A 23,579-nucleotide genomic window follows, 5' to 3' on the forward strand; every position below is an offset into this window, starting at 1 on the left:
ACCAGGGGTGGGACAACGTCAATGTTGTGTTGATTAGACAGTAGCTGAGAGCTTGCAGTGTCAGATACTTGTGTGATTTGTTTATGACAGTTTGCGATGGATTACATAAAAAAATGCATATACTTTCGCAATTGTTTGGTGAGCTACTCATAGGTGGGCTGCGAGCTACTGGAGACCCCTGCTTTAGACCCTGAGATAGAAAGTGTGCCACAGACCTGGGTTCAAACACTATTTGAAATACTTTAAAATATAACGATGAAAAATGTTTTCCAGATTGTATCTTGTCGATTATAAAAATAAAAAAGTATTGGGTTGAAAATGAGACAACCTGGTTCAATTTGGGTACCGGGGTAAAACCAGTTCGGAAACACTGATGTAGTGTAATACACCTGGGAATTAGACTGCATGCTGTAATGTAACTGGCCAAAGGAGGGCAGTGCTTCATACTCCAGGGCTTAGAGCCGGGCTTGGATTTAATTCAAGCACTAAACCCTTATGTACCCAGTGTGTTTTTAGAACATTAATCTCAGTGTTCTATTTTGAAGTGTTATTTAAAATGTCTTTTACATTAACCTCAGAAAAATGTGCCCACAATGCAAGGATGCCATCATGTGTTGGATACATATAAAACATAATTCCTCCTGTGTTCCCATCAGGGTATGGAGGCCTCGGTGCAGGGTGAGGCCACAATTGAATGATGCCGTCATGTGTTGGATTCATGTAACACATCAAAACATCATGTCTATACTGTGTTCCCATCAGGGTATGGAGGCCTCGGAGCTGGGGGACTGGGATCCAGAGCTACAGGTCAGGGAGCTGGAGGACTTGGAGCAGGCCAAGGTCTTGGAGCCGGCCAAGGAGATGGATACAGACCTGGAGGAGGCTACGGTGGTGCTGCTGGTGGTCTGTACCCTGGAGCTGGAGGAGCGGGGGCAGGCCAGAAACCTCCCAAAACAGGTACAGGCTCCGGGAGGATGGGGCTAGGGGTGGAATGACCAGAGCCATATGTCACAGGTATACAGAGTTTGGTTAGCTCTTTATGGCCACCTGGCTATTGCCTGATTGTTCTGTGCATTTCTCTCACCCTTTTTCATTTGCATTAGGAGCAGGAAGCAGACTAGGAGGAGATGGATATGGGCCTGGTGGTGCTGGTGGATATGGGCCTGGTGGCGCAGGTGGACATGGGCCTGGTGGCGCAGGTGGACATGGGCCTGGTGGCGTAGGTGGACATGGGCCTGGTGGCGTAGGTGGACATGGGCCTGGTGGCGCAGGAACTGGGCCTGGTGGCACAGGAACTTGGCCTGGTGGCGCAGGAACTGGGCCTGGTGGCGCAGGAATGGGGCCTGGTGGCACAGGTGGATATGGTCCTGGTGGCGCAGGAACTGGGCCTAGTGGCGCAGGTGGAGTTGGCCTTGGTGGTTTTGGGCCTGGTGGCGCAGCAGTACCAGCTGGAGGTTAGTAAGGGTTTATCAAACCCGAGAACTACGACATCCACAGAGAACATGCAAAAAAACAGAGCGAGACTGAACACTATTTCATTGTGTAAAGTATATATATTAGACTGAGTGGGAAATGAAGGGAGAAGATATGCTGTACAATACACCTCATTAAGATGTATGATGTATATTGTTGCAGCACCAGTACTTCCACAGACTGGAGTCCCTGGGGGTGGAGCTAGAGAGAAGAGCGGTTGGAAGGCCAACAAACAAGTGCCAGGTAAACTACAAGTCCCAGAGGCCAACTCCATATCTTACTGCAGTACAGATGTAAAGGTAGTAGTTTTATTTCAAAACACAGTAGTTTTGTTTTGTCATATATTCCTTACTTTATCAACACAGGTGTTGGAGTACCTGGACTTTATCAAGGTGGAATAGTGCCTAGTCAAGGTATGTCTGCCAAGATGTTCTGATTTGGTTGATATATTGTGAGATTAGATGAGCTGAGATGCGTTACAATACTTTACATGTCTGCTTTTGCAAAACTTTGCTTTGGTGCTCTCTCATTTCTCCTCCATTATTGTGTTTAGGTTTCGGAGGGCGTGGGGTTCTACCAGGTGTTGCCACTGGATCCGGACTTGCTCCCCAGACAGGTGAGTCTGTCATCCACCTGTTGAACTACTGACCTTTGACCCCTAATTCTGCACCCTGTTGACCTTGGTCTCGTCTTTCCTACAGGGGCAGGTGTGCTGGGCCAGGGTGGAGTTGGAGCTGGCACTGGAGCTGGAGGTAAGGGTTTATCAAACAGAGAGGGACAACAGTGTTATAATTGATTTTATAAGACGTGAATATACAGTGAGCTCCAAGTATTGAAACAGTGACATTTTTGTTGTTGTTTCGGCTCTGTACTCCAACACTTGAAATGATAGGAGTTTAACCTCTTAAAGGGCAGACTGTCAGGGCAGACTGTCAGCTTTAATTTGAGGGTATTTTCATCCATATCAGGTGAAATGTTTATAAATAACAGCACTTTTTGTACATCGCCCTCCCCATATTTTAGGGGACCAAAATTATTGGGACAAATTCACTGGCAGTGCATTTTGAAAGTATTCGGACCTCTTATCTTTTTCCAATTTTTGCTACCATAAAGCCTGATTCTAAAATGGATTACGCAAAAAAAAATGTCCTCATCAATCTGCACACAACACACCATAATGACAAAGCGAAAAAAAATGTTTGATTAAAAATCAAAAACAGAAATACATTATTTACATAAGTATTCAGACCCTTTGCCATCATACTCGAAATTGAGCTCAGGCGCATCCTGTTGCCATTGATCATCCTCTACAACTTTATTGGAGTCCATTTGTGGTAAATTCAATTGATTGGACATGATTTGGAAAGGCACACACCTGTATATATAAGGTCCCACAGTTGACAGTGCATGTCAGAGCAAAAACCATGCCATGAGTTTGAAGGAATTATCTATAGAGCGCAGAAACAGGATTGTGTCAAGGTACAGATCTGGAGAAGGGTACCAAAAAATGTCTGCAGCATTGAAGGTCCCCAAGAACACATTGGCCTCCATCATTTCTAAATGGAAGAAGTTTGGAACCACCAAGACTCTTTCTGGAGCTGGCCACCCGGCCAAACTGAGCAACCGGGGGAGAAGGGCCTTGGTCAGGGAGGTGATCAAGAACCAGATGGTCACTCTGACAGAGCTCCAGAGTTCCTCTGTGGAGATGGGAAATCCTTCCAGAAGAACAGCCATATCTGCAGCACTCCACCAATCAGGCCTTTATGATAGAGTGGCCAGACGTAAGTCACTCCTCAGTAAAAGGCACATGACAACCCACTTGGAGTTTGCCAAAAGGCACCTAAAGGACTCTCAGACCATGAGAAACAAGATTCTCTGTTCTGATGAAACCAAGATTGAACTCTTTGGCATGAATGCCAAGTGTCACATCTGGGGGAAACCTGGCACCATCCCTATGGTGATGTATGGTGATGGCAGCATCATGCTGTGGGATGTCTTTCAGCGGCAGGGACTGGAAGACTAGTCAGGATCGAGGGAAAGATAAATGGAGCAAAGTATGAAGAGATCCTTGATGAAAACCTGCTCCAGAGTGCGCAGGACCTCAGATTGGGGCGAAGGTTCACCTTCCAACAGGACAACGATCCTAAGCACACAGCCAAGACAATGCAGGAGTGGCTTCGGGACAAAGTCTCTGAATGTCATTGTGTTGCCCAGCCAGAGCCCAGACTTGAACCCGATCGAACATCTCTGAAGAGACCTGGAAATAGCCGTGCAGCAACTCTCCCTATCCAACCTGACAGAGCTTGAGAGGATCTGCAGAGTTGAATGGGAGAAACTCCCCAAATACAGGTGTGCCAAGCTTGTAGCGTCATACCCAAGAAGACTCGAGGCTGTAATTGTTGCCATAACTGCTTCAATAAAGTACTGAGTAAAAGGTCTGATTGCTCATGTAAATGTGAATATTTCAGTTTTTTTTTAAATAAATTTGCAAACAGTTCTAAAAACCAGTTTTTGCTTGTCATTATGTGGTATTGTGTGTAGATTGATGAGGGGGAGAAACTATTTAATCAATTTTAGAATAAGGCTGTAATGTAACAAAATGTGGAAAAAGTCAAGGGGTCTGAATATTTTCCAAATGCATTGTATATGTGTATAAAAGTAGTAAAAACTTTTAGTTTTTGTTTGATACATTTGCTGTTTGTTTTAGTTGTTTCAGATTATTTTCTGCCCAACAGAAATTTATGGTAAATAATGTATTGTCATTCTGAAGCCCCCCCCCCCCATTATCTAGCATTAATTTGTACACAAATATTTGGGCACAAAATAATCTGAAACGCAACCAAAGCAAACAGCAAATGCGTCCAACAAATTTGTAAAGTCACAAACTTGATGTTGCGTGCTATGAATATGGGACCAAATACATAATTTTTTACTACTTTAATACACATATAAGTGAATTTGCCCCCATAGTTTCCGTCCCCTAAAATGCAGGGACTATGTACAAAAAGTGCTGTAATTTCTAAATGTTCCACCTGCTATGGATGAAAATACCCTCAAATTAAGATTGACAGTCTGAACCTTAAAATCATTGTATCATTTCAAATCGAAAGTGCTGGAGTACAATACTTTTGTAGCTCACTGTATGTACTCTATATAAACACTCACCTTGTGCATTAATATACAGGTAACTGGCAAAATAAAGGGAAACACTGAATAAATGAGGGACACAAAGTATATTGAAAGCATGTGCTTCCACACAGGTGTGATTCCTGAGCTAATTAAGCTATTAACATCCCATCATGCGTAAGATCATTTATAAAAATTCTCAGTTGCCCATTATTTTGTCTACCGTGGCTAGAAGAAGAGATTTTGAAAGAGGGGTCTCTAAGGAGCATAAGTGTGTGTGTGTCTCAGTTACCAGATCTCAACCCAATTGAGCACATATGGAAGATTCTGGAACGGCACCTGACACAGCGTTTTCAACCACCATCGACAAAACATAGAATTATGGAATTTCTTGTGAAAGAATGGTCACATCCCTCCAATAGAATTCAGACACTTGTAGAATCAAATCCAAGATGCATTGAAGCTGTTCTGGCAGCTCGTAGTGGCCCAACACCCTATTAAGACACTTTATGTTGTTTTTTCCTTTATTTTGGCAGTTACATGTACATTAATATATAAATAAATACATTGTACATAGTGTATATTTTTCTCCTCAGGTGGCCGAGGCAGTTTAAATGGAGTGTTCCGTGGATATCCCCTCATATCACCTAAATCTGGAGGTACTGGACACTCAGCCTGGTCTCATAAACTAGATGTAACATAGTAAACATAAATTCGGGACACTCAAATTTGTATGATATGTTATGTTTTGTATGAGACTTAATGAAAGTAGCGTGATTGGTCGGAGTGGATGGGTGGGCAAATAACGCGAACGTCTATCAACCCAAAAGTTGCAAGTTCAAATCTCGTTACGGACAACTTTAGAATTTTAGCTAATTAGCGAGTTTTCAAATATTTAGCATGTTAGCTAACCCTTTCCCTACACCTAACCTTAACCCTTTTAGCTAACCCTAACCCTTTAACCTGACTCCTAAACTTTACCCTAACCCCTAGCCTAGTTAATGTTAGCCAGCTAGCTAATGTTAGCCACCTAGCACCTAGCTATAATTCAAAACATATCATAAGTTTAGCAAATTCGTAACATATAGTATGTTTCAGAAATGTGTAAGATATTGTACAATTGCGGATTCATAATATATATTACGAGTTGCAATTCGAAACATATCATATGAAATAGGTGATGGACAACAACAAATTAATACATACCATAGTAAAAGCAACATTGAACAATTCCAACGATTTTACAGAGTTACAGTTCATGTAAAGAAATCAGTCGATTTAAATAAATTCATTAGGCCCTAATCTATGGATTTCACATGACTGGGCAGGGGAGCAGCCATGGGAGCCAGGCCCCCTCACTAGGCAGCCAGGCCCAGCCAATCAGAATGAGTTTTTCCCTACAAAACAGCTTTATTACAGACAGAAATACTCAGTTGGGTGGTTGGTCTCAGACAATGCCACAGGTGAAGAAGCCGGATGTGGAGATCCTGGGCTGGTGTGGTTACACGTAGTCTGCATTTGTGAGGCCGGTTGGACGTACTGCCAAATTCTGTAAAATTACGTTAGAGGTGGCTTATGGTAGAGAAATCAACATTCAATTATCTGGCAAATGCTCTGGTGGATATTCTTGCAGTCAGCATGCCAATTGCATGCTTCCTCAAAATGTGTGACATTGGTGGCATTGTGTTGTGACAAAACTATACATTTTAGTGGCCTTCTATTGTCCCCAGCACAAGGTGCACCAATGTAATGATCATGCTGTTTAATCAGCTCCTTTATGTGCCACACCTGTCAGGTGGATGGAATTATCTTGGCAAAGGATCACTAACAGGGATGTAAACAAATTTGACAGAAATTAGCTTTTTGTGCAAATGAAACATTTCTGATATATTTTATTTCAGCTCATGGAACATGGGACCAACACTTGACATTTTGTTCAGTATAAATTGAGTGTCCTGTATTTACGTGTGAAATGCTCTGAGACCAGGTTGGGACACTAGAAAACTACTACAACAATCCACAATCCATATCTATTATCCTGCTATTTCTCTTCCTTTTCTTATTTCATTCCTCCTCTTTGTCCTCTTCTTCTCTTCCATTTTTAGGGGCTGGAGGCAAATCAGCTAATTCCCAGGCCAAGCTTGCTGCTAAATATGGTAAGACTGAATTAATAATTAATCCTTTAGGAAGGTGGTAGTTGGTAGGTTTACGGTAAGACTATATGAACTAGTCCTTAGGAAGATGGTAAGTGTATGTTTGGTGACATAACAGGTTTTATTACCCAGGTATTGAATGATTCAGGTATTTGTGGCCTGGGGGGATTCAGGTGTTTGGTGTGGAGAGGCTCAGGTGTTTGTGATGTGGGGGACCTATGTGTTTGGGGGTTCCGTGATAATTGGAGTCAAAGATGAGAATTGTCTATCCCTGGCCAGCTGGAGCTGGAGGTGTACTTCGTCAAGGGGGCATGTCGGGAGCAGGAGGAGTACCTAGCGGTGTACCTGGAGCAGGTGGGGTCCCTGGTTATGGAGTTGGAGCTGGAGGTGTACTTCGTCAAGGGGGCATGGCCGGAGCAGGAGGCGTACCTAGCGGCGTACCTGGAGCAGATGGGGTCCCTGGTTATGGAGTTGGAGCTGGTGGTGTACCTGGTTACGGAGGTGGAGCAGGAGGCATACCTGGATTCGGAGGCGTAGCCAGAGCAGGAGGCGTACCTGGTTACGGGGGCGGAGCCGGACCAGGAGGCGTACCTGGGGCAGGGGGCGTCCCTGGCTCAGGTGGGTATGGATACCCAGGGGGTTACCCAGGTGGAGGGCGGTACCCAGGGGCTGGCCTAGGTGTAGGAGGTGCCTACCCCGGAGGTGAGTTAGAGACATAAAGGAAAAGAAAGGAGAATACTTGCTGCCAAGTTTTTAAATAAATGTTTTGATGTTGTAAAATTTTGACCATATTGACCTAAACATTGAATCTGGTCCTCAACTAACTCTAAGAGCATCTAAACAGTGTGTGGGGGCATTCTCCTATCTTTCCACATGATATCTTACATATCATACACGTGTAGAATGTGCTAGATCTGTGTACACTCACTCCTACCACCCAGCAGGTCCCTCCATCTGGCTACCTCCCATCCTACACTCTGCATGGCTACGCATTTGGCATTTGAAATACAAAAGGAGTTCACTTAAATATTCTTATTTTTTGAAGGATAAGTTATTTAATCTGATGCCAATGCTAATTTTGTTTCTTGCATCGCTCTATTTTACAGGAGCTGGATCTAAGGCAGCCAAATATGGTGAGAGTTTGCTTCAAAACCAAGAGCACTTAACTATGATTTATTTAAGGTAACTGTCTGCATCCTATTCAGTTTTGGGTAAACTACTCTGAAAATATAGTTTACCAAGCTACCAATTACTTCACACTGGAAGACGTTAAGCTACACTAAAGCTACCCTTAAGAAACGTATAGTTTACTTAGCTTAAATTACTTTGGAAAAGTAGTTCACGACATCCAAACTACTTTGGGGAAAATGATCATATCTAAATCTGAAATGTCAGGCTACAAATTGCAAGAATAGATCACTCTGGAGTCAGAATGGGTAATTTAGCCTATTAAACGCAAACTTACCCATATTATTATTATTACTACTTTTATTATTATATATACAGTTGAAGTTGGAAGTTTACATACATCTTAGCCAAATACATTTAAACTCAGTTTTTCACAATTCCTGACATTTAATCCTAGGAAAAATTCCCTACCTAAGGTCAGTTAGGATCACCACTTTATTTTAAGAATGTGAAATGTCAGAATAATAGTAGAGAGAAATATTTAATTTCAGCCTTTATTTCTTTCATCACATTCCCAGTGGGTCAGAAGTTTACATATACTCAATTAGTATTTTGCCGCATTGCCTTTAAATTGTTTAACTTGGGTCAAACGTTTCGGGTAGCCGTCCACAAGCTTCCCACAATAAGTTGGGTGAATTCTGGCCCATTCCTCCTTACAGAACTGGTGTAACTGAGTCAGGCTTGTAGGCTTCCTTGCTCACACACGCTTTTCCAGTTCTTCACACACATTTTCTGTAGGATTGAGGTCAGGGCTTTGTGATGGCCACTCCAATTCCTTGACTTTGTTGTCCTTAAGCCATTTTGCCACAACTTTTAAAGTATTCTTGGTGTCAATATCCATTTGGAATACCCATTTGAGACCAAGCTTTAACTTCCTGACTGATGTCTTGAGATGCTGCTTCAATATATCCACATCATTTTCCTACCTCTGTCACGCGGGACTAGGTGGGTAAAGGAATCAGGCGCAGAGAGTTCCACCGGGGAAAAGTGCTCTTTAATACGGCACACAAAAATGACAAGCCCAACGACACAGGGGGTGGACAACAAAGTGACTACCCAAAAACACAGGGTGCCAAGTCCAGAAAATATAACCACCTCTACCTAAAACGCACACATGTAACATAAAGACAATCCCACACAAAACAAGGGCGGGTACACGTACTTAAAATAGGGAAGCTCATTAAGCCATACAACAGAACACAGGTGAAACTAATAAGACAAAACAAACAGACAAACGAAAAAAGGGATCGTGGCGGCTAATAGGACGGTGACGACGAGGCAGGGGAGCCAACTTCGGCGGAAGTTGTGACAACCTCATGATGCCATCTATTTTGTGAAGTGCCCCAGTCCCTCCTGCAGCTAAGCACCCCCACGACATGATGCTGCCACCACCGTGCTTCACGGCAAGCATCCCGCTTTTTCCTCCAAACATAAGGATGGTCATTAAGGCCAAACTGTTCTATTTTTGTTTCATCAGACCAGAGGACATTTCTCCAAAAAATACGATCTTTGTCCCCATTTGCAGTTGCAAACCGTAGTCTGGCTTTTTTATGGTGGTTTTGGAGCAGTGGCTTATGTCGATATAGAACTCGTTTTACTGTGGACATAGATACTTTTGTACTTGTCTCCTTCAGCATCTTAACAAGGTCCTTTGCTGTTGTTCTGGGATTGATTTGCTCTTTTCGCACCAAAGTACGTTCATCTCTAGGAGACAGAATGCGTCTCCTTCCTGAGCGGTATGACGGCTGCGTGGTCCCAGGGTGTTTATACTTGCAAACTATTGTTTGTACAGATGAACGGGGTACCTTCAGGCATTTGGAAATTGCTCCCAAGAATGAACCATACTTGTGGAGGTCTACAATTATTTTTTCTGAGGTCTTGGCTGATTTCTTTTTATTTTCGCATGATGTCAAGCAAAGAGGCACTGAGTGTGAAGGTAGGCTTTGAAATACATCCACAGGTACACCTCCAATTGACTCAAAAGATGTCAATTATCCTATCAGAAACTTCTAAAGCCATGACATAATTTTCTGGAGTTTTCCAGGCTGTTTATAGGCGCAGTCAACTTATTGTATGTAAACTTATGACACACACTTCCCCAACACTGGTCCTCTAATTGTTGAGGTATAAGCACTCTTCATACAAGACCATTGCCTCCCTTTCTCCAGGTCAGGGTGGAGCAGGCACTGGAGCTGGTGGTGGGCTCAGCCAGGGAGTGCCTGCATCTGGGATTGGAACCGGAAGACTGCCTGGTGGGGCTGGAGGGGAACCAGGAGGCGGTTACAGGCCTGGCGGTAGCTTCGGTCCTGGAGGTGGAGTTGGACCAGGTGGGGCCAGTTATGGACCAGGTGGGGCCGGCTATGGACCAGATGGAGCTGGACCTGGTGGCTATGGACCAGGTAGTGCTGGAAGATATGGAACAGGTGGAGGGGTTGGACCAGGTGGTGCCGGGGAAGGACATGGTGGAGCTGGCTATGGACCAGGTGGAGGAGTTGGTGGAGTGCCTGGTGGTGGACACAGACCCGGAGGTGGTTTACCTGGTAGTGGTGCTGGTTACGGACCTGGTGCTGGTGTTGGAGGTACATTAAACCAGTGGGTCAAAAAATCTAATATGATTTGTCACATTCTTCGTAAACAGGTGTTGGCTAACAATGAAATGCTTAATTACAGGCCCTTCCCAATAATGCAGAGAGAAAAATAGAAAAATAATAACACAAGGAATAAATACACAATGAGTAACAATAACTTGGCTATATAGACGGGGTACCAATACCAAGTCGATGTGCAGGGGTTCGAGGTAAATGAGGTAGATATATTTATTTAACTTCATTTCACCAGGGAAGTCATATTGATACTAAAGTCTCTTTTACAAATGAGCCCTGCACCATACAAAACAAGTGTATCAATAGACAAGTATAGATAAACATAAATATACACATTAAATAGACATTCAGTCAAAGAACCAGGTGAAGCTGGGGAAGGACAAGGAACTGGAGCTGGAGACATAATTGTATTCCTGTTCAGTGACAAGAATAATCTGTAAAAGAGAAAACAGGATGTGTATTTAATTCATAAATGTGCTCCTTTACAGGATATGATGCAAATGCCAAAGCTCGTAAATATGGTGAGTAAATCCAATATCCTTGTCTTTTGTAAAGTTGAAAGTTCTGTTTTGAAATATTTATTTGTATGCATACTGTACCAGCAGGTATAATACTTTAATAGAGAGGTAAATCAATGTCTCCACTGACAGGTATGCTAAGTGGTGTCCTTGGGACCCCAGGAGGAGGACAGGCAGCCAGCCTGGGAGGAGTACCAGGAGGGGGAGCAGGGACTGGAGTAGGCCAGGGTGGAGTGCCTGGATCTGGGCTTGGTGGTGGTGGAGGTGTCCCTGGTGGTTATGGTCCTGGAGCTGGATTTGGACCTGGCCGTGGAACCGGTGGTGGTTATGGACCAGGAGTGGGTGCTGGGACTGGACTTAGCCAGGGAGCAGGGCCTGGAGCTGGGCTTGGTGCTGGTGGAGTGCCTGGTGGTGGATACAGACCCGGAGGTGGTTTACCTGGTAGTGGTGCTGGTTACGGACCTGGTGCTGGTGTTGGAGGTACATTAAACCAGTGGGTCAAAAAATCTAATATGATTTGTCACATTCCTCGTAAACAGGTGTAGGCTAACAATGAAATGCTTAATTACAGGCCCTTAACAATAATGCAGAGAGAAAAATAGAAAAATAATAAGAAGTTATTTATTGCAAGTTATTTAACCCTGTGAACGGGGTTGATAACTTGTAGTTATAAATTGTAACAGTAAAGATAGGTAAGTTGGAAGCTTGTTGAGCAGGGCTTTATAAACAAAAAGAGCGTAATGATGTGATCTACTGTACGTGACTTTCACCTTTAACCGTCCAGCCAACCTTTGGTAAAGAATGCAGTGATCAGTATACAACTGTCTACTGTGATAAAACGAAGGGTACATCAAAGGGTTTAAGAGTAGTGGCAGCTGCACTTTGATAAATAGTATCACCATAATCAAGAACAGCTAGAAAGGTTGACAGCACAATCTGCTTCCTACTGACTAGAGAGATGCAAGATCTGTTTCTGTAATCTTAGCTTCTCATTCATATGTTTAAAAAAAATGTTAAATCACTGTCAATCAACACACCAAGGTATTTGGATGCAGGGACTTGTTCGATTTATAGAACCATCCGATGATGAATGAAGATGTAATCCAGCAGAGACAATTTTAGGAGAACTTCAAAACAGCATTTATTTAGTTTGCCTGTATAAAGCACGAGTTTTAAAATCAGTAAGGGCTTCCTGTACAGCTATAAAATCTAACTGTAGCCTTGTCACAGCCAGGTCAGCAGTCGGGGAAATTGCATAGTAGTATATTACATAGTAGTATATATAGCATATTGATGAAATGTTAACATTTTTTTACAGATTGACCAATTGCATTCATAACATTTTTGAAAAGAACAGCTCCTGGTATCTACTTCTGCGGAACACCTTTATTTTCAAGACATTTGGACTTAACCCCATCAATCAAGATGGCCTGAGTTCTGTCACTGAGTTAATCATGAAACCATGGGCAGGCATCAGAGCCCAGGCCAATCTAGGACAACTTATTCATTAAAATAGCATGATCAACAGCATCAAAAGCTTTTGACAGGTCCACAAACAAAGCAGCACCTTTCATTTTAGAAAAAGCATTGACAATATCATTAACAACTAATGTGCTTTTTGTGATAGTGCAGTGCCCTGGCCTAAATCCAGATGGATTTATATTCAAAATACCATTGACAGATATAAAATAGTGAAGTTGATTATTTACCAAATATTTGAAAATCTTAGCGAGACATGGAAACCTGGAGATGGGACGATAATGATCAAGTTCACGACTATCCCTGCCTTATGGAGTGGCAGCACATAAGCTGTTTTTCTAACCTTTGGAATAGTTCCTGATAACAATGTTGGATTTACATGTACATACAGTGGCTTGCGAAAGTATTCACCCCGATTGGCATTTTTCCTATTTTGTCGCCTTACAACCTGGAATTAAAATATATTTTTTGGGGGGGGGGGGTTGTATCATTTGATTTACACAACATGTCAACCACTTTGAAGATTCAAATTTTTTATTATTATGAAACAAATAAGAAATAAGACAAAAAAACGGAAAACTTGAGTGTGCATAACTATTCACCCCCCCAAAGTCAAGACTTTGTAGAGCCACCTTTTGCAGCAATTACAGCTACAAGTCTCTTGGGGTATGTCTCTATAAGCTTGGCACACCTAGCCACTGGGATTTTTGCCCATTCTTCAAGGCAAAACTGCTCCAGCTCCTTCAAATTGGATGGGTTCCGCTGGTGTACAGCAATCTTTAAGTCATACCACAGATTCTCAATTGGATTGAGGTCTGGGCTTTGACTAGGCCATTCCAAGACATTTAAATGTTTCACCTTAAACCACTTGAGTGTTGCTTTAGCAGTATGCTTAGGGTCATTGTCCAGCTGGAAGGTGAGCCTCCGTCCCAGTCTCAAATCTCTGGAAGACTGAAGCAGGTTTCCCTCAAGAATATCCCTGTATTTGGCACCATCCATCATTCCTTCAATTCTGACCAGTTTCCCTGTCCCTGTGGACGAAAATGCTGCCACCACCATGCTTCACTGTGGGGATGGTGTTCTCGGAGTGATGAGAGGTGTTGGGTTTGCGCCGTTTTCCTTGATGGCCAAAAAGCTCAATTTTAGTCTCATCTGACCAGAGCACCTGCTTCCATATGTTTGGGGAGTCTCCCACATGCCTTTTGGCGAACACCAAATGTGTTTGCTTATTTTTTTCTTTAAGCAATGGCTTTTTTATTGTCACTCTTCCGTAAAGCCCAGTTCTGTGGAGTGTACGGTTTAAAGTGGTCCTATGGACAGATTCTCCAATCTCCGTTGTGGAGCTCCTTCAGGGATATCTTTAGTCTCTTTGTTGCCTCTCTGATTAATGCCCTCCTTGTCTGGTCTGTGAGTTTTGGTGGGTGGCCCTATCTTGGCAGGTTTGTTGTGGTGCCATATTCTTTCCATTTTTAATAATGGATTTAATGTTGCTCCGTGGGTTGTTCAAAGTTCCGGATATTTTTTTATAACTCAACCCTGATCTGTACTTCTCAACAACTTTGTCCCTGATCTGTTTGGAGAGCTACTTGGTCTTCATGGTGCCGATTGCTTGGTGGTGCCCCTTGCTTATTGCTGTTGCAGACTCTGGGGCCTTTTAGAACAGGTGTATATATACTGATATCATGTGACACTTAGATTGCAGACAGGTGGACTTTATTTAACTAATTATGTGACTTCTGAAGGTAATTGGTTGCACCAGATCTTATTTAGGGGCTTCATAGCAAAGGGGGTGAATACATATGCACGCACCACTTTTCAGTTGTTTCTTTCTTTGCACAAGTAATTTTTTCACTTCACACCAATTTTGAATATTTTGTGTATGTCCATTACATGAAATCCAAATAAAAATAAATTTAAATTACAGGTTGTAATGCCACAAAATAGTAAAAACACCAAGGGGGCTGAATACTGTCGTGGTAATTTCCTGTATTACTAAATGAGGATAGTTACAAACCACACACCAGTCAGAGTTGTACTTAAACTTAATATTTTAATAATATGACCTTCACCATAGCCCTGTGACTCTCAGATCAATTCAGCGTCTATAAATGAATTCTGAGAGTGCTTACAAAAGAATACTTCATATTTTATAGCCAAGATACACCCCTCTCAACTCACAATGACGAACCACAAATCTTAGGAACTTCACAAAGGGCCTTTTACTTGAAAGAGGAGTATCCCATAGCCAGATAGAATTAACTATAAATTATCGTTCAGTTTGGTCTCGTAGACGAGGTTCTACTTCTCGTTCTTGGTACTTCATATTACCAAAACATTACCTCATCCAATGGCATATATCAATTGTTAATTCTAGATACTCCCATCTCAAATACACCCCCTCCTGGACAAGCTCACGGAGGAGAGTGAGCCTCCAGGTCATATACTAGGTCAAGAGAAGGGCAACATCAGAGGGGACATAGAATGGTTCCAGACACTGCCATACTCCTCCCCCAATGGGAAAAGAGAGGGAGTGACTTGAGTACAGACATTATGGAGCCCTTCACATGGTTTCACAGATATATTCATTATGAAGACAATGTTCAAACCTGACTTCTCCCTTTCTGATATTCTGCCTATTACCAGACATGTAAAAGACAAGCCTGACCTCTCCCCTCTCTGGGCCCCAAGTGACTTTTCCCTAGAGGAGAGGAAAATAGTCCAAAAGAAGACATTCTAATGACAAGTATAAAGTAAATAAAACATCTTATTTATCTATGTTACCTAACTAATTCTGATTCAGCTACAACAATACTTTTGCAAGGCACTGTATAGGTAGAGGTAAAGTGACGAGGCAACAGGATAGATAATAAGCAGCAGCAGCTGCATGTGATGAGAGTTAATGCAAAAAGGGTTAATGCAGATAGTCTGGGTAGCTAATTGGTTAACTATTTAGCAGTCTTTTGGCTAGAAGCTGTTCAGAATAATGTTGGTTCCAGACTTGGTGCATCGGTACCGTTTCTCGTGCGGTAGCAGAGAGAACAGTCTATGACTTGGGTAGCTGGACTCTTCAACCATTTTTAGGGCCTTCCTCTGACACTGCCTGGTATAGGACCAACGAAGTGTCTCCCATCATTAAAATGTCTCCCATCATGTGCTCTGTCTCACAGGATATCCTGCTGGGGCTAAGTCTCTGAAATACGGTAATCATTATTTTCTCTCTGTGGAGAGTATTTATGTTAAAATCCTTGAAACAAAACAATATGGCTGCCATATTTATGTTGTCTAACCCTAAACTTTGACCCCTCCCGTGTTGTCCTGCCAGGTCCAGGAGGAGGTGGAGGAGCTCCGGGTGGAGGCCTTGGTGGGCGATTCGGTGCCCCGGGAGGAGGTCTGCCAGGAGGAGGCTACGGACCAGGGTCAGGAGGCGCCTTAGGAGCAGGAGAAGCAGGAGCAGGAGGAAGAGTGCCTGGGGGTGGATATGGGACCGGAGCTGGGCCTGGTGCAGGGTATGGAGCAGGAACAGGGCCTGGAGCTGGGTACGGTCAGGGAGCAGGAGGAGTCCCTGGAGGAGGCTATGAAGCTAGGGCAAGAGCAGGAGGACTACCTGGGGCCGGATATGGACCTGGAAGAGGTTAGTCAACAGCAGAGCCAGGGGTTCCCTAGGACAGGTTGGGATATAGGGGCAGCGTTCTTGTTTGTTGAGAATATGTTCTTAATGATTTACCTGGTTAAATAAAGGCAACTAATAATAGTTGGACTTGGGGGGATTATTTGATTGGGAATCCTTGTTGTGTATTCCAGGGAAAACATTGTTTGTTGGGCTTCAAGCTTCCTACTAAATGGCATTGGTTGGGCAGTTTTTTCTGTTGGTTTTGAGTTCAACATTCTGTAGTGAAAAGAGTCGCTATGATTCTACAGGATATGGAGCCGGATCAAAAGCTGCTAAATATGGACAAGTTGCTGGTGGGGCCGGTGGGGCCCTTGGAGGAGGAGCTGGACAAGGATGTGAGTTTATTTGTCTTGTCAGTCTGGTCGTACGTTGTTCAAGGAAACCAATATGGTAATTTGGGTGAACTATCCCTTTAAGGGAATATAAAAGTTGAATCGATGTCCAGAAAATGTCTAACTTTGACCTGGGGGTTACCTCTTACTTCCATAGTCGGAGGGGTACCAGGTGGCTATGGACCAGGTGAGAAAATATCGCCTATTATTTAGCACCAATGTCGACTTTGCCTCTCAAAGCTACTTACTGCACTACCACAATTTAAGTAACAGCTGAAAATTGTACATATAATCACACTGCAACACCACATTCTAGCTAAACAGATGATACAATATCATCACATCCCTATATTAACACACTCTGTATACAAAGGTGGCTTCGGAGCCGGACCAGGTGGCTTCGGAGCCGGACCAGGTGGCTATGGAGCCGGACCAGGTGGCTTTGGAGCCGGACCAGGTGGCTTTGGAGCCGGACCAGGTGGCTTTGGAGCCGGACCAGGTGGCTTTGGAGCCGGGGGCGGAGCAGGATCAGGAGGGGTGCCAGGTGGGCTTCCAGGAGGTTACAGCGGTTCTCCCTGGGGGAAAAGGGGTAAGTGTGAGGAGAGCTGAGAGAGTGGAGAGGATATAGATGGGTTAGTTCGGGTCATTTCACTGACCTTTACTTTACATAGAAGACAAGTTGGTAAGTACATGAAATGTACAGAGAAAGACCAATGGGTAAGTGTATTGTATCAGTATGTTCTGATGTCTGACACTGGTCTCTGTGTGTTTGGTTGGGATCTGCAGGCTACGGTACTGGATCTGGATTTAAGGCAGACAAATATGGTGAGAATGGGTTTTGTTTTCCAGAATACTGCACTGTTGCATTCAAGTGAAGCCGTTCCCAGAGCTAAACCGGCACCCATTACCCCTACTATACCTTGCTGCTGCATTTCCCATCATCTCTCAGATGGAAAGATGCAGACATATGAACTGCCTTGATGTTTATTTTTCTAGGACCAGGTGGGGCAGGAGGGGCCCTTGGTGCTGGGGCAGCTGGAGGTGCAGGGGCTGGGACAGGGGCTGGGACCGGGACCGGAGCTGGGACAGGTGCTGGAGGTAAGGTCAAGTTGGTACTGTTAGGGATAGAGTCTAGGAAGGGACAGAGCTTATGGTTTATCTGTTTTGCAGGTGTGCCTAGTGGAGCCGGAAGCAAACCTGATAAATACAATGAGGGTCCATCCTTTGTTATCCGGTCTAATGATGACGAGGAGGATGTTGAGGATGACTTATTTCTATTTTTACTTAGTAGGTGCAGGACCTACACCTGGCCCTGGCACAAGAGCAGGAGGAGATGGCACTGTGACAGGAGCAGGAGGAGACAGGACAGGCGCAGGAGGAGCAGGCACAGGAGGTAGCTTACATAATCAGAGTTATTGGTCAAAGTTTGAGTTAACTTCACCTCAATTCTTTATGGGTCAAAGTTTGAGTCGACTTAATTTCCATTCATTTCAACTGAATAATCCTGTTTGAACTGGTTCTGGCATCTATTCATCTCTCTTTACCTGCTGCATGCCCTTACAGAAAAAAACAGGCTTCTGGCAAACAGTTGTGGCAATAATATTTTCACTAAACTCGGCAAATTTGCGACGACATGAACATCTGGCAAACAATTCTGGGAAACTTGTGGAGAACACGGTTTGTTGCAAATTTGTTTCAAACTCATTCTGAATATGCAAATTAGATGAGGTTTTTGATTACTTCACATTGAAATGTCTTATTTACATAAAACCAATCCCACATAGCTTAAAATGAACTTGTTTTTCATAGAGTAAACTAAACAACATGTATTGAATGTCTTAACATATACAAATAAATCCAATCAAATTCTTATCTATCCTACAATTAAAACATAATGCCAAGTGTTACAATGTTACCCTTGAAATCATCAGCATGCTAATGAAAAAAAGAGCAAAGACTGAATATTTCCCAAATAAATGGTTTATTTATGCTTTCACATTGCTACAACATTTACATGAGAGAAATGTGAACACTATAGGGATGTTAGCCTATATAGGGATGTTAGGACAGTATATAACTGTATAGGGATGTTAGGACAGTATATAACTGAGCAATGAGCTTTCAACCAATGGGTTTAAAATAGAATAAACCAAATTTAAACAACAAAAACAAAATCAAACCCAGGTCAGAACTATTGCATTTTTTGAGTGAACTTTGGAGTCCTTCATCCAAAGCTTGTTGAATGCATGCACTGGAACAATCAGAGAACACAAAACAAAAACAAAATGAAGATAGAAAACCTAAACCTAGTACCTAAACATTTAATATTTGTGAGGTAGACTCACCAGCTAATGGGTGGGTTATAGGCTTAGGAAAAACTGGTTCAGCTGTAACAAAGTTGCCTTGATGTTGCTTTTCTTCTAACTAAAACAGATATTCTATATATTTTTCAGCAAGGAAACAATGTTTCTGCCTTGTATAAATTCTATGTAGACAAACGATGTAGCTAGCATAAAGTGGGCCTTAGGCCTACTAAATCTTAAATGTGTGGCTAAATCGTTCCTATACAAGATTTTTCTCCAGCCAAGCCTCAACATAATTGATTCAAACGAATTAACTAATTACGATCTTCAATCTAGACTGCATTCAGACATCATGATGAAGAGCCAGATGTCTACTAGCTGTCTCTTATTCCTGATTTGGGTGTATAAGGCTTGTGTGGAAGAAAAGCAACATAAAATTTAGTTATGCCTAATATGGCTATTTATATAATTTTTCCTAAATTAATTATATTTGAGTTACATCAAGGTAATGCATGCAAGAAGTCTTGATTTGGTGCACACATATTTTGCTTTCCTCCGTTTGAAAGCTTCAATCTGTCTTTTTGCCTGGTAACTGATTGCTTCTAGAAAGAGAGAGAGAGCTCCTAATATAAAGTAATGAAAGATCCAATTGTTACAAAGAATGAATGAGTTGGCGTTTGAGAACAATAGATGCATTTTCTTACCTTATCAAGCTTGAAGACGATAAATATATTTATCAATAAAAAAAAGTCTTAGTGTACCACAAAAATCTTTCCAGGGTGTTGATGCATCCTCTTCCCAAATGCAGCTTCTTCCAACACCATGAGTAGGGAAAAAAAGGGTATCCCAATCCGCAAAAGATGTCAACTCAATTAGTTGCTACCGTAGTTGTTGTGCTAGCTAATAAACATGCTAACGTTACTGAACAGTGACGCTAACATATTGACATGTATATTGGTATTTAAAGACAGCAACGTCTTCATCTAAAAATATGTCTTTAAGATATCAATCGAATCATTAGTTAGCTAGTTATAATAGCCAACTTTAGCAAGCTAAGCTAGCTAGCTAAACGCTAACCATTAGCTAGCTACCAAGTAACAAAATGTGTTTCCCTCTATACCATAAAAACATGACAATGCTAACCAGGCATCAAATACCTAGCGAGTTTTAGGTTTATTAGGACAATTTATTAGCAAGTTATCAGGCACAACTTTGGTAGAAAGCTATTTTACTAGGTTTCCAATTCCAATATATTTTTCTTCTATGGTTAAGTATTTTCGGCAGAAAAAAAACCTGATGAACTGTTTGCCATTAAACATTTGCATATTTCTAGCAACATTTTTTGGCACACTATTTACAGTGAACAAAAATATAAACGTAAATGTAAAATATTGGTCCAATGTTTCATCAGCTAAAATTTTTAAGATCACAGAAATTTTCCAGATGCACAAAAAGCTTATTTCTTTCAGATGTTGTGCACAAATTTGTTTACATCCCTCTTAGTGAGCATTTCTCATTTGCCAAGATAATCCACCCATCTGACAGATGTGGTATATCAAGAAGCTGATTAAACACCATGATTATTACACAGGTGCACCTTCTGCTGGGGACACAACACAATGCTACAGATGTCTCAAGATTTGAGAGAGCGTGCAATTGGCATGCTGACTACAGGAATATCCACCATAGCTGTTTCCAGAAAATGTCATGCTCATTTCTCTATCATAAGCCGTCTCCAATGTTGTTTTAGAGAATTTGGCAGTATATCCAACCAGCCTCACATCCGCAGAACACGTGTATGGCATCGTGTAGGCGAGCGGTTTTCTGATATCCACGTTGGGAACAGAGTGGCCCATGGTGGCGGAGGGGTTATGGTATGGGCAGGCATAAGCTACGGACAATGAACACAATTGCATTTTATCTAATACTTGGTAAAGTCAAAGTACCATTTGGGATGTTACCTAGGTTTATGTGGACAGAGGTAACAGTATTGGAGGTACTCTGGATGGTGCCTCCATGGAATTTAGATATTTAGATTTGGTCTGTTGGAGCATGTTTACATTAACAGTTACAGTAAATATGTGGTTACACATGCCTTAACTTTGCAATGGATGTTTAAATAATATCTAGGATGTCCAATATAAACATTTTTCTCCCTTTTTGTTTGCTATGTCACACTAGAATGTCACTGCATGTGTCATATTCATTCCATTAATATTTGAAACTTTCCCAGTTTTCATAGTACAGGTAACTGCCAAAATAATGAAAACACTTGAGTAAATGAGGAATGCAAGTATTCCACACAGGTGTGGTTCTTGAGTCAATTCAGCAATGAGCATCCCATCATATATAAAAATGCTGTGTAGGCTATTATTTTGGCTACCATGGCTATATCCCCATAGGATGACAATGCCCCCATTCACAGGGCATGAGTAGTCACTAAATTATTTGATGAGCATCAAAACGATGTAAACCATATGTCTCAGTCACCAGACCTCAACCCAATTAAACACTTATGGGAGATTCTAGAGTCAGTTTTCCAACACCATCAACAACATTATGGAATTTCTCATGGAAGAATGGTGTTGTATCCCTCCAATAGAGTTCCAGACACTAATCTATGCATTGAAGCGGTTCTGGCCCAACGCCCTATTAATACACTTTATGTTGGTGTTTCCTCTATTTTGGCAGTTACCTGTAGTTACTTTGTTCCACCAGGTGAGCCTGGTGGTGCCGGTGGGGTTCTAGAAGGATCTGGAAGTTCTGCTGGCCCAGGAGATGGTGGGTGTGGTGGGTTAGGCCAAATCCTATTGCTGAAACCATTCTAACATCATTTCTGGCCAATCAAGATTTAGCCATTGACTTCAATGAGTGCAACAGTGGCTTTAGAGAAGAAGCCATAAACTAAGGTGATGTTTTTCACATTATATAATTCTTATAACACCTTTATCATCTCATGACAGGCACCGGCGTCACAGCTGGTGCTGTTGGAGGAGGGGTGGGAGACACAGGAATCCCTAGCATTGGAGGAAAACCAGGTATGTCTGATAACTACCTGATCAAACATCCCTAGTCCCAGTCTTGGGCTTTAGTTGTATGTGTGAACACGTGCATTTCTCTTTCTTTTCTGTTTAACAGATCAATCGGGGCTCGGGGGGACAGCAATCCCAGGTGTGTTCATCTGATCTTTTAGAGAGAATGTAATAGGTCTCTTCTGCATCTGTTAATGAGCACTGTTTGTGTTAAAGTTACCTTTGCTTCATCCTCAACATCACTGCATCCTCTCTGCAACCTCATTGGCAGTGCTGTGTGCGCAAAGTACCAGTAGTTGGTTTTTGTCTGGCTTCATGTGCACACATATGATACCAGACATGCTGTAGAACACAAAAGGGATGCGTGCCAAATGGCTCCCTATTCCCTGTATAGTGCAATACTTTTGACCAGGGCCCGACAAGGGCTCTGGTCAAAGTAGTGCCTGGTCAAAAGTAGTGAATTATGTTGGGAATAGGGTGCGGAAAGCACACAAAGTATTCTGGTATCATATGTGTGCACATGAAGCCAGACAAAAACCAACTACTGGTACTTTGCACACACAGCACTGCCAATGAGATTGCAGAGAGGATGCAGTGATGTTGAGGATGAGGACCGTAGTCATTGTTCTCTGTTGTCTCTTTTGGCAACAGGCATCGCTATTATCATTAGTGACACAGCCCCTGATTCACCCAGTAAGGCAATATGCATCTCGCTCTCACCCTTTCTCACCTCTCTTCGCTTCCAACTCTGAGTTTCTCACACATCAGCTCTCAACCCTTTTCATGCTAACTTTTATCACTATTATGTAACAGATGTACAGTACATAGTATTGTTTCACTTCTAAAATGTCTGTTTCCATTTGGTTCCGTAGGTGGAATTGCAGTGCCAGAAAGTAAGTGATTTAAGAATCTGACGTTATCTAGAGGTATAATATACTAATCCTGAATTCAATAAGGTGTGGTTTCATTGGCCAACATCTGAAATTCTTGTGTCTTATACAGCTGGGGCTGGAGTTGTTCAACCCAGTGGTGAGTCTGTGGTGCATTGATATTATCTTGATGTCTGTGTCACCATTACATGAAGTCTAATACTATCTTTCATGTCTTGTCTTATACAGCTGGGGCTGGAGTTGGTGAGTATCAGTTGTCTTTGTGTTAATTGTGATATCAATATACATATGTAATAACAGCCTTTTAATTATTGATATCTGTCGCACGCATACGTGACTTAAGGTATTCTTTTTCTTTCTTTCTTTCTCTCTCTCTTTATTTGTCTTTCACTCCATCTGGCTTCCTCTCTCTCTTGCTCTAAATCACCCCCCCTCCTCTCCCACTATCACTCTCTTGAGCTGCAGATGGGGTAGGAGTTCCCTCTGGAGGTGAGAAATAGAATAACCACATATTTGTAAACTAATACCATACCCTTATGTCTACGTGCCTATTTTTTGATTCTGTGGTCTGCACTTGGATCACGTGGTCTGTCTTTCTACAGAGGACTTAGGAGCTGGTGTTGAGCACCAGAGCCAGTCTGGTGCTGGTAAGTGACTGTCAGACCCCTGATGTTCCTCACATAAAGAGGGGAACTAGAGACTAATTAAAACCAAATACTTTTAGACTTTTACTCAAGTAGTATTTTACTGGATGACTTTCACTTTTAATTTTTTTTATTTTAAACTTTCTATTAAGTTATCTACTTTACTCA

General features: G+C 42.3%; 1 protein-coding gene across 5 annotated transcripts in view; it reads left to right on the forward strand.

Moving 5' to 3' along the window:
* elnb (elastin b) overlaps positions 1–23,579 on the forward strand; it is a 57,481-nt gene that overhangs the window by 14,176 nt on the left and 19,726 nt on the right. For 3 of the 5 annotated variants that reach the window (XM_031797811.1, XM_031797814.1, XM_031797815.1), the window contains exons 8-35: positions 763–957; positions 1,104–1,454; positions 1,636–1,716; positions 1,839–1,886; positions 2,027–2,089; positions 2,175–2,225; positions 5,196–5,258; positions 6,705–6,755; positions 7,032–7,454; positions 7,859–7,885; positions 10,109–10,519; positions 11,032–11,064; positions 11,194–11,541; positions 15,708–15,740; positions 15,863–16,171; positions 16,459–16,545; positions 16,700–16,729; positions 16,916–17,131; positions 17,329–17,367; positions 17,539–17,640; positions 17,831–17,935; positions 21,564–21,626; positions 21,809–21,883; positions 21,984–22,016; positions 22,750–22,770; positions 22,880–22,906; positions 22,996–23,010; positions 23,233–23,256. In XM_031797811.1, the coding sequence (XP_031653671.1) occupies positions 763–957; positions 1,104–1,454; positions 1,636–1,716; positions 1,839–1,886; positions 2,027–2,089; positions 2,175–2,225; positions 5,196–5,258; positions 6,705–6,755; positions 7,032–7,454; positions 7,859–7,885; positions 10,109–10,519; positions 11,032–11,064; positions 11,194–11,541; positions 15,708–15,740; positions 15,863–16,171; positions 16,459–16,545; positions 16,700–16,729; positions 16,916–17,131; positions 17,329–17,367; positions 17,539–17,640; positions 17,831–17,935; positions 21,564–21,626; positions 21,809–21,883; positions 21,984–22,016; positions 22,750–22,770; positions 22,880–22,906; positions 22,996–23,010; positions 23,233–23,256 (3,324 nt within the window). The remainder of the gene's footprint in view (positions 1–762; positions 958–1,103; positions 1,455–1,635; positions 1,717–1,838; positions 1,887–2,026; positions 2,090–2,174; positions 2,226–5,195; positions 5,259–6,704; positions 6,756–7,031; positions 7,455–7,858; positions 7,886–10,108; positions 10,520–11,031; positions 11,065–11,193; positions 11,542–15,707; positions 15,741–15,862; positions 16,172–16,458; positions 16,546–16,699; positions 16,730–16,915; positions 17,132–17,328; positions 17,368–17,538; positions 17,641–17,830; positions 17,936–21,563; positions 21,627–21,808; positions 21,884–21,983; positions 22,017–22,749; positions 22,771–22,879; positions 22,907–22,995; positions 23,011–23,232; positions 23,257–23,579) is intronic. The other 2 variants (XM_031797812.1, XM_031797813.1) reach the window with 2 other exon arrangements.

This window comes from Oncorhynchus kisutch, linkage group LG19, assembly GCF_002021735.2.
Source record: "Oncorhynchus kisutch isolate 150728-3 linkage group LG19, Okis_V2, whole genome shotgun sequence".
NCBI classification, from domain to species: Eukaryota; Metazoa; Chordata; class Actinopteri; order Salmoniformes; family Salmonidae; genus Oncorhynchus; species Oncorhynchus kisutch.